This window comes from Eptesicus fuscus, chromosome 6 (genome assembly GCF_027574615.1).
Source record: "Eptesicus fuscus isolate TK198812 chromosome 6, DD_ASM_mEF_20220401, whole genome shotgun sequence".
In the NCBI taxonomy this organism is placed as follows: Eukaryota; Metazoa; Chordata; class Mammalia; order Chiroptera; family Vespertilionidae; genus Eptesicus; species Eptesicus fuscus.
The window spans coordinates 30,917,687-30,932,400 of record NC_072478.1 but is presented as its reverse complement, the minus strand read 5'-3'; the positions used below and the strand labels follow the sequence as shown (position 1 = coordinate 30,932,400).

The 14,714-nt window shown below is 52.9% G+C and overlaps 1 protein-coding gene across 1 annotated transcript; it reads right to left on the bottom strand.

Annotated features, from left to right (window-relative positions):
- Positions 1-385: 385 nt before the first annotated feature.
- On the bottom strand, positions 386-8,651 carry PLPP2 (phospholipid phosphatase 2). Its single transcript, XM_008150727.3, has 6 exons — positions 8,501-8,651; positions 5,497-5,648; positions 4,992-5,269; positions 1,601-1,658; positions 1,179-1,355; positions 386-906 (listed from the first exon to the last, which is right to left on the bottom strand). The coding sequence occupies exons 1-6, from the start codon at positions 8,550-8,552 to the stop codon at positions 757-759; spliced, it is 867 nt and encodes a 288-aa protein (XP_008148949.2). The 5' UTR covers positions 8,553-8,651; the 3' UTR covers positions 386-756.
- Between the last annotated feature and the right edge of the window lie 6,063 nt (positions 8,652-14,714).

Here is a 14,714-nt window from a genome sequence, read left to right as displayed (position 1 = left end):
CTGGAGACAGCAGTATAAATTCATCTTTAGCTCAATACAGATACAGACAGTTCCACACAGAAATCTTTGTCATTAGGTGTGTATACACAGGAGGGAATGCAGGCATACATTTCCTTGCATGGTCACCTGAGCATTTAGCTCCCACACGATGTAGGTTTTTCATACCATTCTGTACTAACGGGAAGCAGGGCCCTCTGAAGAAATAAGTGATTCAAGACTTGGCTGTGACTTTCATTTGGCTTGTTGACTTCACAACCACTTGTTGACTTCACAACGCTGAGCTCAGCAGAGCCGCTGAAGAGGGAGGGCTTCCCCCCCCCCCCACTCCCCCCCGTCCCGCCCCCGGCCGTAGGAACAGTCCTCAGAATGACCATAGGAACAGAGGTGCTGATAACACTCGTCAAGCAAATGCCCTCATTTACTAAAAATCCACATATACATTACATTTTACAAAAACAGCATTTATCTAGATCTCTTGGTCCCTTCCCTAAGCCAACAAAAGAAGGGGTACTGGGGGAGCTCTATTCATAATGGAGGGTTCCCATCCAGACATTAGGGCAGCCCTGGGCACCACCGGGCCCCTTGTCCAGTGCACAGGAGGTGGGTTTAATAGAAATCCCTCTGGGAACCAGCCTGGAGCTCCTGGAGCCTGGAGCACTTCATTGCCATCCCAGGTGAGGGCCCTGCCAGCACCACCAACATCCCGACCCACAGCCTGAGTTCCAGCTGGAGGCCCCGCCTGGGCGGCTTCCTGCTTCAGGAGTTGGAGACTGGGTACCCATAGTGGTTGCGGTCAGCCTCACCCAGCGTCAGCGTCAGTGACAGGCTAGGCTTCCGTTCCAGCTCCCCTTCTTCCAGGCAGTGCTGTGGGGGCCGGGTTTTGAAGAAGTCGGAAATGTAGCGAACCTGGGTGAGGAAAGAGGCACAAGTGGGCTGGGCTAAGACTGGGACCCAGGTGAGGGAGGTGGGGAATGGGACCCTGGGAAGGGAGTGGGGGTGAGGGGTGGTAGAACCCAGGAGGGGATGAGGATTGTGCTCGGGGCAATAAGAAAAGCAGAACCTGGGATGGGAAGACTGGGATCTTAGGGGAAAGATGGGAGCAGAGAACTAGGGACTATAAAAGGGAGAAAAGAGGGTAAGCGGGTCCCAGGGCAAAATGTTGGGGCCCAGGAGCTCACAGTGAGGCCGGCCACCAGTGCCCCCTGCAGGAGGCCCACGAGGACATCACTCCAGTGGTGTTTGTGGTCAGATACACGGGTGTAGCCCACATAGAGGGCAAAGGCCACCAGGAAGAACTGCACCGTGGGCCGCAGCAGCCGTGCCCACTTCCAGCAGAGCCGCGCCTGCACATAGAGCTGGGGGTGCAGAGGGCAGCCATGAGCTCAGAGCCTGCCGGTTCACCCCATGGCCAATGCACAGATGGTAGCCCAAGGCCAAGGGCAAAGAAGACCCAGGGCCTCCAGTTTTTATCAACAAACCACTTAGCCCAATCAATCCCCTCCTCCACCCACATTTTATGGATGCAGAAACTGAGGCCCAGCAAAGGGGAGTGACTTGGCCACAGTTCCATACCAAGCAAGGCACAGGAAAACCAACTCACCGCCAAGAACATCATGCAGTACATCCCAAAGGAGGAGTGTCCAGAGTAGAAAGACAATCTAAGAAAGGAGAGGGCAGCAGGCATGAGGAGGGTTGTGCAGAGCACAGAGCCCAAGGGCCCATGCTCAGAGACCAGACAGCTTATTCATCATCTCTACCTTCAATCCCTCCTGGTCTCCTGTCCTCTTCCACTGAACTTCCCACAATTTAAGGGAGAATTCTCCTTGGAAACATGGCCAGTGTTAGACATAATGGGAGTCCCAAAAGAAGACAAGAGAGAGAGAAGGGGGCAGATAGAGTATCTGAAGAAATACCGGTTGAAAAGTCGCCAAACATGATGAAAAACTTTAATTTACACACTCAGGAAGCTCAATAAACTCTAAATAGGATAAATTCAAAGACATCTACACAGAGACACACTATAATCAAACTAGCAGACAAGAGAAAGGACTCATTGTGCACATGGGACCCTCAATAAGATTAGCAGCTGTCTTATCAGAAACCATGCTGGTCAGAAGGTGCTAGATTACATATTCAAATACTTAAAACAGAAAAAAAACCTGTCAACCAAGAATTCTATATCTAGCAAAATTATCCTCTAAAAATGAAGGAGAAATTAAGACATTCCCAGATAAACAAAGATCCAGAGAATTCAATGATTGAATTCAACACCTGCCCTACAAGGAATGCTAAAAGGGAGTCTCTCGGGGAGAAATGAAGGATACTACTAGACAGTAACGCAAATCCACACAAAGACATAAAAAACACCAGTAAAGGCAGTTACAAAATAGAAACGTCAGTACTAATGTATTTTTGGTTTATAATTCCTGGTTTTTTTCCTATGTGATTAAAAAGAAACAGAATATATGCTAACAATGTAAATGAGACTACTGTGATCATGTCACAATAAATAAAACTATCATATGATTATGTTGTACACCTGAACAAATATAATGTTATTACACCTCAACTTTAAAAACTGCATAGCCAAGACCGGTTTGGCTCAGTGGATAGAGCGTCGGCCTGCGGACTGAAGGGTCCCGGGTTCGATTCCAGTCAAGGGCATGTACCTTGGTTGCGGGCACATCCCCGGTAGGGGGTGTGCAGGAGGCAGCTGGTTGATGTTTCTCTCTCATCGATGTTTCTAGCTTTCTATCCCTCTCCCTTCCTCTCTGTAAAAAATCAATAAAATATATTTAAAAAAACAAAACAAAACAAAAAAAAAACTGCATAAAACAGTATATGTAAACCTATGTTGATAGGACACAATGTACAAAAATCTAATTTGCGACAATAACCTCAAAGGGGGTGTGCAATAGTGCCTATCCTACCTAATAATAGACAAATATGCAAATTGACCGTACATTCGCTATGCCCGCGATTGGCCAGGAGGCGCAGGGAGGGCGGGACTCAGGGTGGCCGATTGGGCCTGCGGGACGCTGAGCTCGCGTCTGCGCCATGGCTGTGCTGCGGCACAGAAGGGGCCTCTGGGGCAGCGAGCTCACGTCCCACCGCGGACCATCAAAAGCGGGGAGCTGGGTGCCTGTCTGCTCAGGCACCAGGCCTTTCAGAAGCCTTCGCCGCGCCAGAGGCTTCTGAAATGCCTGGTGCACCAGCGGACAAATACCCAGCTCCCCCGCGATCGAAAGCAAAAGTGTGTAGGGGACCCTACACGTGCATGATTCAATCATGCACTGGGCCTCTAGTATATCTATATAGTGATATATATATATATATATATATATATATATATAATGTATAGGTAACAAATAATAGAAGTCTTTCCTTATCAGTAATTGCCTTAATGTGAATGTATTAAATTATCTAAAAGGCAGAGATTAGAGAATGGATTTTTATTTATTTATTTATTTTTAAATATATTTTATTGCTTTTTTTTACAGAGAGGAAGGGAGAGGGATAGAGAGTTAGAAACATCGATCAGCTGCCTCCTGCACACCCCCTACTGGGGATGTGCTCGCAACCAAGGTACATGCCCTTGAACGGAATCAAACCTGGGACCCTTCAGTCCGCAGGCCGACGCTCTATCCACTGAGCCAAACCGGTTAGGGCGAGAATGGATTTTTAAAATATCTAACTTTATGATGTACATAAGAGACTCACTTTTAGATTCAAAGACACAAGTAGGTTGAAAGTACAAGAATGGAAAAAAATATTCCATGCAAACAGTAACCAAAAGACTGCCAGAGCAGCTATGCTATATTACTATCAGGCAAAACAGACTTTAAGACAAAAAAATGTTAGGAGAAAGAAAGGACATTAGAGTGATAAAAGGGTCAAGCCATCAAGAAATATAATAATTGCAAAGATATATGCATCTGACAACAGAACCCAAAATACATGAAGCAAAAACTGACAGAAGCTACAATATGGGTGACGACCTTGAGAACATTAAAGAGCCCAGGCAAGCGCTAGCCAGTGTGGCTGTGATTAGAGCATCCGCCCATACACCAAAGGGTTGCAGGCTCGATTCTTGGTCAAAGGCATGTACCTGGGTTGCAGGTTTGATCCCCGGCCCCAGTCAGGCCCCATACTGGAAAGCAACCAATTGGTGTGTCTCTTTCACATCAATGTTTCTCTCTCCTCTTTCTCCCTCTCCATCCCTTCCTTCCACTCTCTCTAAAATGCCATGGAAAAAAATATCCTTGGGTGAGGATTAAAAAAATAATAATAAAAATAAAGAAGCCAGGCAAGAAAGGCCACACAGTACATGATTCCATGTATATGAAATGTCCAAAATAGGTAAACCCACAGAGACAGAAAATGGGTTAGTCCTTAACAAGGGCTGGGGGGGGGGGGGGGGGGGGGGGACAGCTAATGGACATGGAGTTTCTTTCTGGTGTGACGAACATATCTTGAAATAAGATAGTGGAGATGGCTGCACAACATTGCGAATGCACTAAAAAAACCAATGAATTGTACACATTGAAATGGTTAAATTAGTGAATTTATGCTGTGTGAACTTTATTTCAAGTTTTAAAAAGAAAAATAAGGAAGTCAGTTACGTGAAAAGTTTATCAATAGAGATGATGAGAGGACAGAGCAAAAGCATGAAAATGGACCTGAAATTTGGGGGGGGGGGGAATGGGTAACCCCTCCTAACACTGGCTGCTCTGCTCCAGGCCTGACACCCCAGCCCCACCTCCCCTCCCTGTCTGCAGGACCCAGGCCCACAGGCACCTCCCAGCCTGCTCCCACCCTGTCCTTGGCCCACTGCGGTACCTCTTCATCCTTCTCCATTTGGCAATTCAGTCTTCAATATCCAGCTTCCGAGGGCCCTTCTCCAGCCCCCATTGTCCCCCGGGAGCGGGAGTGTCTATGGCTTGAGCTCCCCCAGCATCACCCAGCGTGAAGGCTGCTAATCCAGCACCCACCTGGACTCGGTGACGTTGGCAGGGCTCCCCCTGCACACCTTCTCCACCTGGACATAGACGGAGCAGTTGACCCGGCTCCAATCGGGGTCGCACACTGCCAGGAAGTTGGGCCTCAGCCGGCCAATCATGTACTTGGCCAGGTCTGTTAGGGACTGGCTCACTGCAGCCCCAAACAGGAACGTCCCCAGCACCTTGTAGACAGCAGCCAGGTAATTGTTGAAGTTGGAGCGGGAGTAGAGCCGGTCCGTGTACACCAGGTAGGCTTCTCCGGCTGAGACCTGCAGAGGGATCAGCCAAGAAGCCTCAGGGCAGGACCAGAGCCAAAGCCGTGGGGCTCCGCCAGGCACTTACTCGGTCCTCCCCACGGAAAGGGGCTTAGGATGTCTGGCTTCCCTGAGGCCACTAGGGAACTGGGAACACGAAGGGGGTCCTCTTCCCCACAAATACCACCCAGGGCAGATACATGACGCCCCCCCCCCCCCCGACAAAGCCCCTCCTGCCTTACAAGGATGACGGTGGTAGTGATGGTGACCCCGGCCATGAGCCCATGAGTGATGGTGTCTGGACGGTAGGGGTACCGGATGGAGTCATCACCACAGTAGAACCCTCGCTTGTACGGGGCATTCACGAGCGTCAGGATGGCGAAAGGCAGAGAGGCTGGGAGTGGAGGAGAGAAAGCATGTAGCCACACGTTTCTCCCCGAGCACCAGCCCTAGGGCCACACAGACCAGCCTTCTGGAGTTTGCACACCTGCCTCAGCCCCCCTCCTGATTTCCTCACCTTCATGCCCACCATTAAAACCCCCTCAGGGTTCCCCATCACCCTTAGATACTAACACCAATGTCCTCCCCAGGACCATTCCCACCCCACCCCTCCCAATCCTCCCCCCACTTCCCTCTATCCTCCTTCCTGCTCCTTGAACAAACCCAGAAAGCACCCACCCCAGGACCTTTGCACATGTCCTTCTCTCTACCCAAAACATGTTTAAATAACTTCCCTCTGGTCACAGTTCCATTCCCTGCTCCTGACTGTCCCATAATCACTCTCCTAGAAGGAAATTTCAGTTCTTCCTGTTTCTTGTCCTTGTATATAATTATGTACTCATTGGTACTTGATTCACCCGCCCCTCCCCCCCCCCCCCCCGCCCACCCATCTGTGAGCACCTGAGCGGGAGGCTGTCATGCTCAAGGCTGAGTCCCAGGCATTTAATAAGCATCTGTTATAAGAGGGCTTTCTGCTCTTGGATCTGAGATGCCCACGTTTCTCGTTTGTCCCTGAGCCGGTCACACAGTGACCAAGACGGACCAGACCTGGGAGCTCAGTCCGAAGACGCCTTCAGGAGCCACAGACAAAACCAAATTGTGAAAGGGTAAGTCACCCGGGCACTGGGGCCCTGCTGAGCCGGAACCCTCCCCCCGCCCCATACAGGGCTCCCTGCTCCACGGAGCAGGTGCACGGAGACAAACTCCAGCAGGGTGTCCTTTGCCCCTGGCAGGGCAAGTGACAAGTGTAAAAGGGTGTGTCCCTTCTGGGGACAGTAGAGCCAACTCCTCCCAACAGGCCAAATCCTAGGGTCCCAGGGACCCATCAGTGATGGTACTGAGCACCTCTGATGCCGAGTCTTTCCGAGTCTGGGGAAAGACGCAGTGAAGAAAACAGAGGTGGGAGGGGTTAGAAATAAAGAGTAAGTAAAAGATGACTGGAATCAGAGAGGTGGCCGCAGGTTTCAGCAGGGATTGTAGAGTAGGTCCCAGAGGAGGTGGCTCGAGGAGATGAGGAAGTTCAGGGGACATCTGGGGAAGAGTGCCAGGCACAGGGAACAGCCAGCGCAAGGGTCTGCAGGTGCGACCATGCCTGGGAGTTGGGAAGAAGGACTGTGTTGGGGGTTGGAGGATGGAGGACATTGTAAGAATGTGAACCTTGCTGTGAGGCGGGAGGCACAGGAGGGTTTGGAGCAGAGGATTGGAGCATGTTTTCATTTCACCCTCTGGCAGCTGTGAGTGAGGGCAAGGGTGTGGGTAGAGAGGCCAGGAAGGAGTCTCTCAAAGTGGTGTGTGTGTTGGTGTGAGGGGCCGCGCTAGAAGATGCTGAGAAGTCAAGTCACCGAGGGTGCCTGGGCGGAGAAGTCCGCCTCCCAACTACTGTCCCAGCCCCTTCCTCTGGACATGCCGGCCCCCCCAATCAGAGCCAGAGCTGGGCTTTCCTGGGATTTGGGACGCAGAGTTCTGTGCACTGAACTCAGGACCACCCTCCGCTCAGCTTCTCTGACCTCCAGTTTTGTCAGGGCCTTTGTAAGCATTTGAAACTGAACTGTTTATGTGTTGAATCTTCTAGAATGGGGATGTACAGTCTGCCTAAGCCAACCTCTAGCACACAGCAGCAACACACGACCTAATCTTAGCTCTGCCTCCCCGGTGACCTCTCCGGAATGAAATTGGGGATTATAAGAGCTCATCCTCCACAGGCTGTTTGGAGAAAAAGGTTTAATTGTTTGCATGTTGCTTAGCGCTCAGCATACAGTAAGTTCCACACAAATATTTAAATAAATAATAACACAGATGCTCAGGATATGGTGACCAGGGGACTTCCTGCTGCCACCTGGCACATCCCTTAGAGGGTCTCATCTGGGGCATGGGAGGAGGGCCTGGTCCCTGCCATTCATCAGGACTGAATCCTCCATCTCTCGGTCTCTCGGTCCTCCCCCCGGGCAGGTTTAAGGAGCAAGAACCAGATTGGGGAGCAGGGGGAGAATTTTGCCGGAGGGGCCCCTCCCCCCGCCGCGGGTAGAATTCCGGGACCATTGCCCTCACAGCCCCAGAGCAAACACTCAGCCTTTGTTTCCGGGACCCTGGGAAAGGGGCGGGGAGGGGAAGAGAGGGGGCCTCGGGCTGCCCCCTCCGCCAGCCTGGCCCGAAAAGCCGCCCAACAGGTTTGGTCGCGCCTCCCCGAAGCCCGCGGTTCATCCGCAGCCCGGGGGCAGCTTTCTCTCCGCTGTCTCCCCGGCTGCGCAGGTTCAAGTCCCACCAACGCGCTGCGCGTCCCGGGCCAGGCTTCTGCCCTCCCCGGCCCAACGGGAAAGCCGGTCCGGAGCCGGAGAGTAAAGGTCCTCCAGGCCGGCACCCGAGCGCACCCCCCGCCCCGCCCCTCCCCGGGCCGCCGCCCGGGTGAATCACCGCCCCGGTCGGGCGCGGCGGGAAAGGGGGGCGCGGCGAGAGCGGGGCGCTTGCGGCCCCTGCGGTGATTTCCTGCTGCCCCGGGCGGGGGTGCCAACCCCGGTGCCGTTCATGACCTACTCATGAACCCGGCGCGAGCGGGGTAAACTGAGGCTGGGAGGGCGCATGCCCGAGAAGGTGCGCCGAGGGTCCTCCCCCGAGGCACCCCTCTAGAGACGGCCTCGGAGAAGTGGAGGCGCCGCAGGCCGTCCCGCGCCCAGCAAACCTTCGCGGGGGCGGGGGCGAGCACCACCTGGGAAGGACCCCCCCACACGCCCGGGTTCCCGCGGCTCTTACCGACTAGCACGCACAGCACGTCGAGCAGCACGAAGACCCACCTCCGCTCCATGCCACCCCCGCCCCGGGCAGCGCCCACGACCCGCGACGCCAGCCCCAGCGCGTCCCGTCCCGTCCCGGGCCGGCCGCAGGGTCACATGGCCGCAGAGCCTGGCCCTGCAGGGGAGGGGAGGGGAGGGGAGCGACAGGCGGGGCGGGGCAGCCCCAGGGGAGGGGGCGGACTCTGCCCCCGCCCCGCCCGCGGCGCACAGGAAGGAGCGGGGTGGAGAGTGCGTGCGCGCCGCGGCTGGGGACCCGGGGTTTGGAGGAGGAGGAGGGGTCTCTGAGCTGGTAGGGGTCGTCAGTGCCCAGTTACCCCCCAATCCCCCACAAGGAAGGCTAAGGCTCAGGGACAGTGAGCCCAGGTCACCCAGAACGTCAGTGCCCCGGTCACACGTATTGGGCCGGTTGAGTCCGGGGGACGGGAGACGGGGTGGGGTGAGGTGACAAGAAAAGGACGAGTGCCCTAGCCAGTTTGGCTCAGTGGAGAGAGCATGGACCTGCGGACCTGAGGGTCCCGGGTTTGATTCTGGTCAAGGCCACATGCCAGAGTTGTGGACTCCATCCCCAGTAGCGGGCCTGCAGAAGGCCGCCAGTAGATGATTCTCTCTCATCAATGATATTTCTATCTCTTTCTCCCTCCCTCTCTGAAATCAATAAAAATGTATGAAAGAAAGAAAGAGAGAGAGAGAGAGAGGAAGGAAGGAAGGAAGGAAGGAAGGAAGGAAGGAAGGAAGGAAGGAAGGAAGGAAGAAAGAAAAAGAAAGGAAAGAAAAGAAAGAAAACGAGTGAGTGAGGGGTGATAGGGCAGCCCCAGCAGAACTGCGGGGTGTGGAGGAGCTGAGCTCTGGCTCCAAAGGTAAGTCCCCCAACCTCCTCATTGGAGACTGGCACTCATTCCGTGCACATTTCAATATCCTGAATCAGTAAGTGCCTAAACATTAAATTGATGGTGTCTTGAGGCTTAATTGCAGAGGTTCTGTAGTTCTGCCACCCCTGCAGTTTAGAAGCTCAGATTCCTCAACACCCGCTCTGGAGACCGTGCCAGGCACGTTTGCTGTGTAGCACTTACTGTCCCCATCTGACCGAAGAGCAGAGGGGCCAGGAGGTAGGAAGTCGCTCACACCTAGAGGTTACCTCTGTGCCCTGCACCACACAGGTCCCAGGGAGCCTGAGTTGGGAGGCACCTAGGGGTCAAAATCACCCAAGCCATGGAAACAGACTGAAGGGGGCCATTACGTCCAGTCTGTGTCCACGCACCCACACTGGATCCTTTTGGCTGGAATCACCTGAGGCCGAGGGGAGTGTGACCACCTGGAGAGACCTGCCTTGATCTGGCAGAACGCTTGATAGGCAAAAGGTTCTGTCACCCTCAAGGTCACACAGTGAGAAAGGAGCTGGGATTGGAACCCAGGTCGCCTGGCCCCAAGGTTCCATGTCCTTGGCCTCTAAACCACCTTCACCCCACGCTACCTCCAATGATCCTGCAGAGGAGGTGCTGGGCCCCTTTCAGAGATGAAGGGAGTCTGTCCAGAGAGAGGCAGCCCCTGGCCCAAAGTCAACCACCTGGGGTTTAAATTCAGAGACCCCTCGACCCTGCTTCCTGGAGGCCATTGTTCCCCATTGTCCAGACGGCGGGGTTGGGGGATAAGTGTCTGAGTCAAGTCCCCTGCGCCCCAATCAACTTTCCTTAAGCAGACGGCGGGAGACACTCCCCCCTCCCACCCCCACCCCCCCACACACACACACTCAAAACAACTCAGCCCACCCCAGGACATGACAAGGTCCTGCCTGGAAACTTCTGGACCTGAATTTTCCGTCTGCGGTGTGGTGGAGACAGTGTGGAAAGGACGTCACCAGCAACCAACCCCCCTTTCCAACCGCAAGCCCCGAGGAGTCCAAGTCGCCCGCGACTTCCTCCAAGGCGGCTCGGAGAATCAGATAGAATTGCCGGAGGGTTTTCCTAGTCTGGGTAAGGGGTGAGGCTATCGCAAGGGCCGTTTCAGGCTCAGCTGAATCCCGCGGGTCCTCCTTCCCTCCCCGCGTGACTCCCGCCCCACGCAGGCTCAGGTTCTGCTCATTGGCTTCTACTCCTGCCACTCACAGGGTAGGGCGGGCCCCAGAGAAAGGCTAGTCCGGGCTCTAACTCCTGTCATTCATTCGTTCATTCATGCAGCACAAACTGAATTAGGGTTGTTGTGAGAATTACCTGATAAAATACTGAAGAGCCTGGCAAAAATGTTACATAAATGTTAGCTTTATTGCACTTTTCACTTGAACCTCGCTTCAATCGAGTGACTACCGCTCTCGTTGTCGATAGCCCGTCAACACTTCCAGCATTGTATTGGAATCAAGGAAATCGAGGGTTCTTTATTGAGCACCTACTGCGTGCTGGGGCGGGGGTGCTACAAGGTCAGATCCAGGAGGGTCTCCAGGGAGGCGCCGGCAGGCAGACACTGTGGGTAGGAAGGAGCCTGGCCTGATCCCTGGTGAGGCAGAAGTGGCTGGAGCAGGGGCATGAGGCTGGAGGAGCTGGTGTGGCTATCGGCCCCTCCCCACTGACCTCAATCTCATCCTGTTCTTAAAATATCTGGGCAAGGTCAGGATTAAAATCTAGCAGGGCAGTAGGGATTGGGATTAGTGTTAAGATCGGGGTCAGGGTTCTACACCTGCTAGCTGGGGTCCCCCACTTAAAAAAGCTTTCACACCTGGCCCTTTACAGAGAAACGGAGCCAGTGAGGCCTGCTCAGGGTGCAGAGCTTGGGCTGGCAGCCAGGCCTGGATGGCTTCTCCCTTACCTGCAGATGGCAAGCTGGAAGGAGACTGATGTACCGGGCAGAACCATGCCCATCTGCCCTATAGATCCCACCAACTCCGTGCTGCCTGGTCACTCCCAAGCTGTGATACTCAGGGCTCAGAAGGTTATGTTCTCATCACCCTGTTGCCTCAGTTCAACCTGAGGGACTCCAGGTTTGTTTTCAAAAGTATTGTGAAGATTAAGGGAGAAAAGCCTGGCAAGCGGGTAGAAGTGCAGCCACCACTCACCTCTTTCTATACTTCTCTTGGGGCTCAAAGACCATACTGGGAGTTGGCTCCCAGACTGGGGGCTCTAAGCCCTGCTAAAGGTCCTGCAGTCTAGACCGTACCTCTGGGGGGCTGTGATGGTATGTTTGGACAGTGAAGGCAAGGTGGGCAGATGGTCCTCAGTCTCATTAAAAAGCACTATTAAAAAGGAAGGTGAACTGAATAGGTACTTGGGGTCACCTGTAAATCAGAACCCCAGACCTGCTATAAGCACTTTACTGTCCCCTAGTGCCACACAACCTGAATCTAGGAAACCTTCCCAGCTTCAGCATCGAGTCAGCATCCTGGGAACCCTCAGTCCTGCATGAAGTTACTTCATGAAGATGACTCCTCCCTGCCCTATACCCTAGTCTGCCACCTCCTTCCTCTAAGCTCTGGCACCATCTCAGCTTGTGTGTCTGTTTATCAGCTTATCAGAGTCAGGATCCTTCCCAGAGTCAGCTCCAGGAGGGCAGGGACCCCCACAGAGTAGATGATCAATCAAAGCTTCCTGAATGAAAGTGACCTAGTGAATAACGAATGACTTAGTCCTGGGGCGGGAGATCACCAGAGTGACTGCTACTCCGGGGGCTCGGTGTGGGCTGGGCTTTCACAGGATGAGGCCGTCAGCAGCTTATTCCTTCTGCAAGAACTATCTTCATGGAGCGTCCAGCCCCTGAGCCACCCCCCCACCCACCCAACCCCCCCACCTTCCCTGACTACTGCTCAGGGTTGGGGGTTAGTATTTTGGGGTATTTTACTCTGAGCCCCCACCACTGGGTCCCAAGATCAGGAGAGGCTGTAGACTCTAGTCTACCTACAGGGGAGTGCGGCAGGAGCCGCCTCTGCTGGGCCAGAGGCAAAGCCACAGCCTGGCCCTGACCTCCAGACACTCAAGGGCACTAATCTGCTAGGCACCCACTTACCTCAATGTGCTCCTTATAGCAGCCCAGGAATAACGTTACCTTAGGGTATTATAAGAGGTTAAAGAATATAGAGGAGCCCTGACCGGTTTGGCTCAGTGGATAGAGCGTCGGCCTGCGGACTCAAGGGTCCCAGGTTCGATTCCGGTCAAGGACATGTACCTTGGTTTTGGGCACATACCCAGTAGGGAGTGTGCAGGAGGCAGCTGTTGATATTTCTCTCTCATCGATGTTTCTCTCTATCCCTCTCCCTTCCTCTCTGTAAAAAATCAATAAAATATATTTTTTAAAAAAAAGAATGTAGAGGGAAAGGTGAAAAACGTGGAGAATTTCAGCAGAGAAATAGAAAAACAAAAACAAACAGTGGGGATATGGGATAGGCTGCATGGCAGTATGAAACTGTAGAAAAGAGGACCAGGGGACCTCAAAGACCGGTCCATAGCAACTATGCAAATAGAAACACAGAAAGAATAAAACACACAGAAATCTGCGGGACAATACCCAGTGCTCGCCTGGGTAACTAGAGGCCCAAATGGAGAAGAGAGAACATAGCAGCAGACATATCTGAAGAAATAGCCAAGATGCCCAACACCAATGCAAGGCAGCCCTTAGGCCCAACAAGTTCCGTGTGGAAATCTACTCCTGGCCCATCACACTCAAATGCTGGAGTCCAGACAAAAAGGAAATCACAAAGCAAAAAGATGTAGGAAAACACAAGAATGTCCTATTTCTCATTAGAAACCAAGAGTCAAGGGAACGTCTTTAACATGCTGATCCTGCCAAAAAAGAAAAGTTTCAAAAATGAAGGAGGAATCCTCAAGGATCTTTCTGGCCAGTGAGAGGTAGTGAAGAGCATTTGTGGGAAGAAATGAGAGCCCATCTCTAAAGGCTACAGAAAACGATGAGCTATCACCACACTATCGGAACAGCTGAAATCCAAACTGAGGACAGCACAGACCGCCAGGCCCGGGAGCTGGCTGCAGGAGCTCTCCTTTATCACTGATGCAAATGCAAATGGTGCAGCCCTTTTGGAAGACCGTTAGGTGGTTTCTGACTAAACTAAACACTCTTACCATAAGATTCAGCTCCCCAGGATTTACCCAAATGAGTTGAAAACTTGTGTCCTAACAAATATCTACACAAGTGTTCACAGTAGCTTCATCCATAAGTGCCCAAACCTGAAAGCAACCGAGACTTCCTTCAGCTGGTGAGTGGATGATAAACTGTGGTCCCTCTGACAATGAAATGCTCCTCAGCAATAAAAAGAATGAGCCATGGAGCCACGAGAAGACATGGAGGAACCTTAGGTGCACGTCACCAAGTGAAAGAAACCAGTCTGAAAAGGCTATTCCTCAGACTGCTCAATACCAGGGAGAAAAACACCTATATTGTACACCTAAAACTAACACAAAATAATAGTAAATGTGAACTGTAACTGAAAAATAAATAAAATAGGAGGAAGATACAAATCTTAGCTGTCAACGTAAATACACACACAAAGGTAAGGAAGGACAAGGGCAATTTTCTCGAAAGCAGAGCAAACCAGAATGTAGTAGAGCAATACCTCTAAACTACTTCAAGAAAATGAAAACAGACTAAAAACTCCAGTGAAAATCACACTCAAGTCCCTGGCACCCACCCCGCAAGTACACCTGCTCCCACAGCTGGCACCACCAGCTCTGAAGGACTAAGCCCCAAATTCCAGGAGACCACTTTCCCACACACCTGGGCACAACCAGCCCCTGACCCATCTGCCCTTGGTCTTCATACCCTGGGCCCAGGCCGACCCTCCTAGCAGGTTCCCTGTCCTTGCCCAGCCTGTTTGCATCACCTCTGAAAACCCCATCTTGACCCAGCCCCTGCTACCCCTTCAGGGGATTCAGGACAAAACCTGCTAGCTGGCCCACCCAGCCCCTCAGCTGCTCTGCCTCCTTCCTGGCCTCCACCTCTTTCCTGGGACTCCGGCCGCTGCCTACCTCTGTGTTGGTGGTGACCTCAGCCTGGCTCACACCAGCCCTCACCAAAACAGGATGATTCTCCTTCAGGTTCCAGATTAAATGTCCCCTCCGTTTAACTGACCATCTCCCTCACATCGGTCACCATGACATGGACCATGGCCCAATGCCCTCTCGGTCATGGCACAGCCCCATCCTTGAACGATGCCTGGTACAGAGCCCACCAAGTGACTA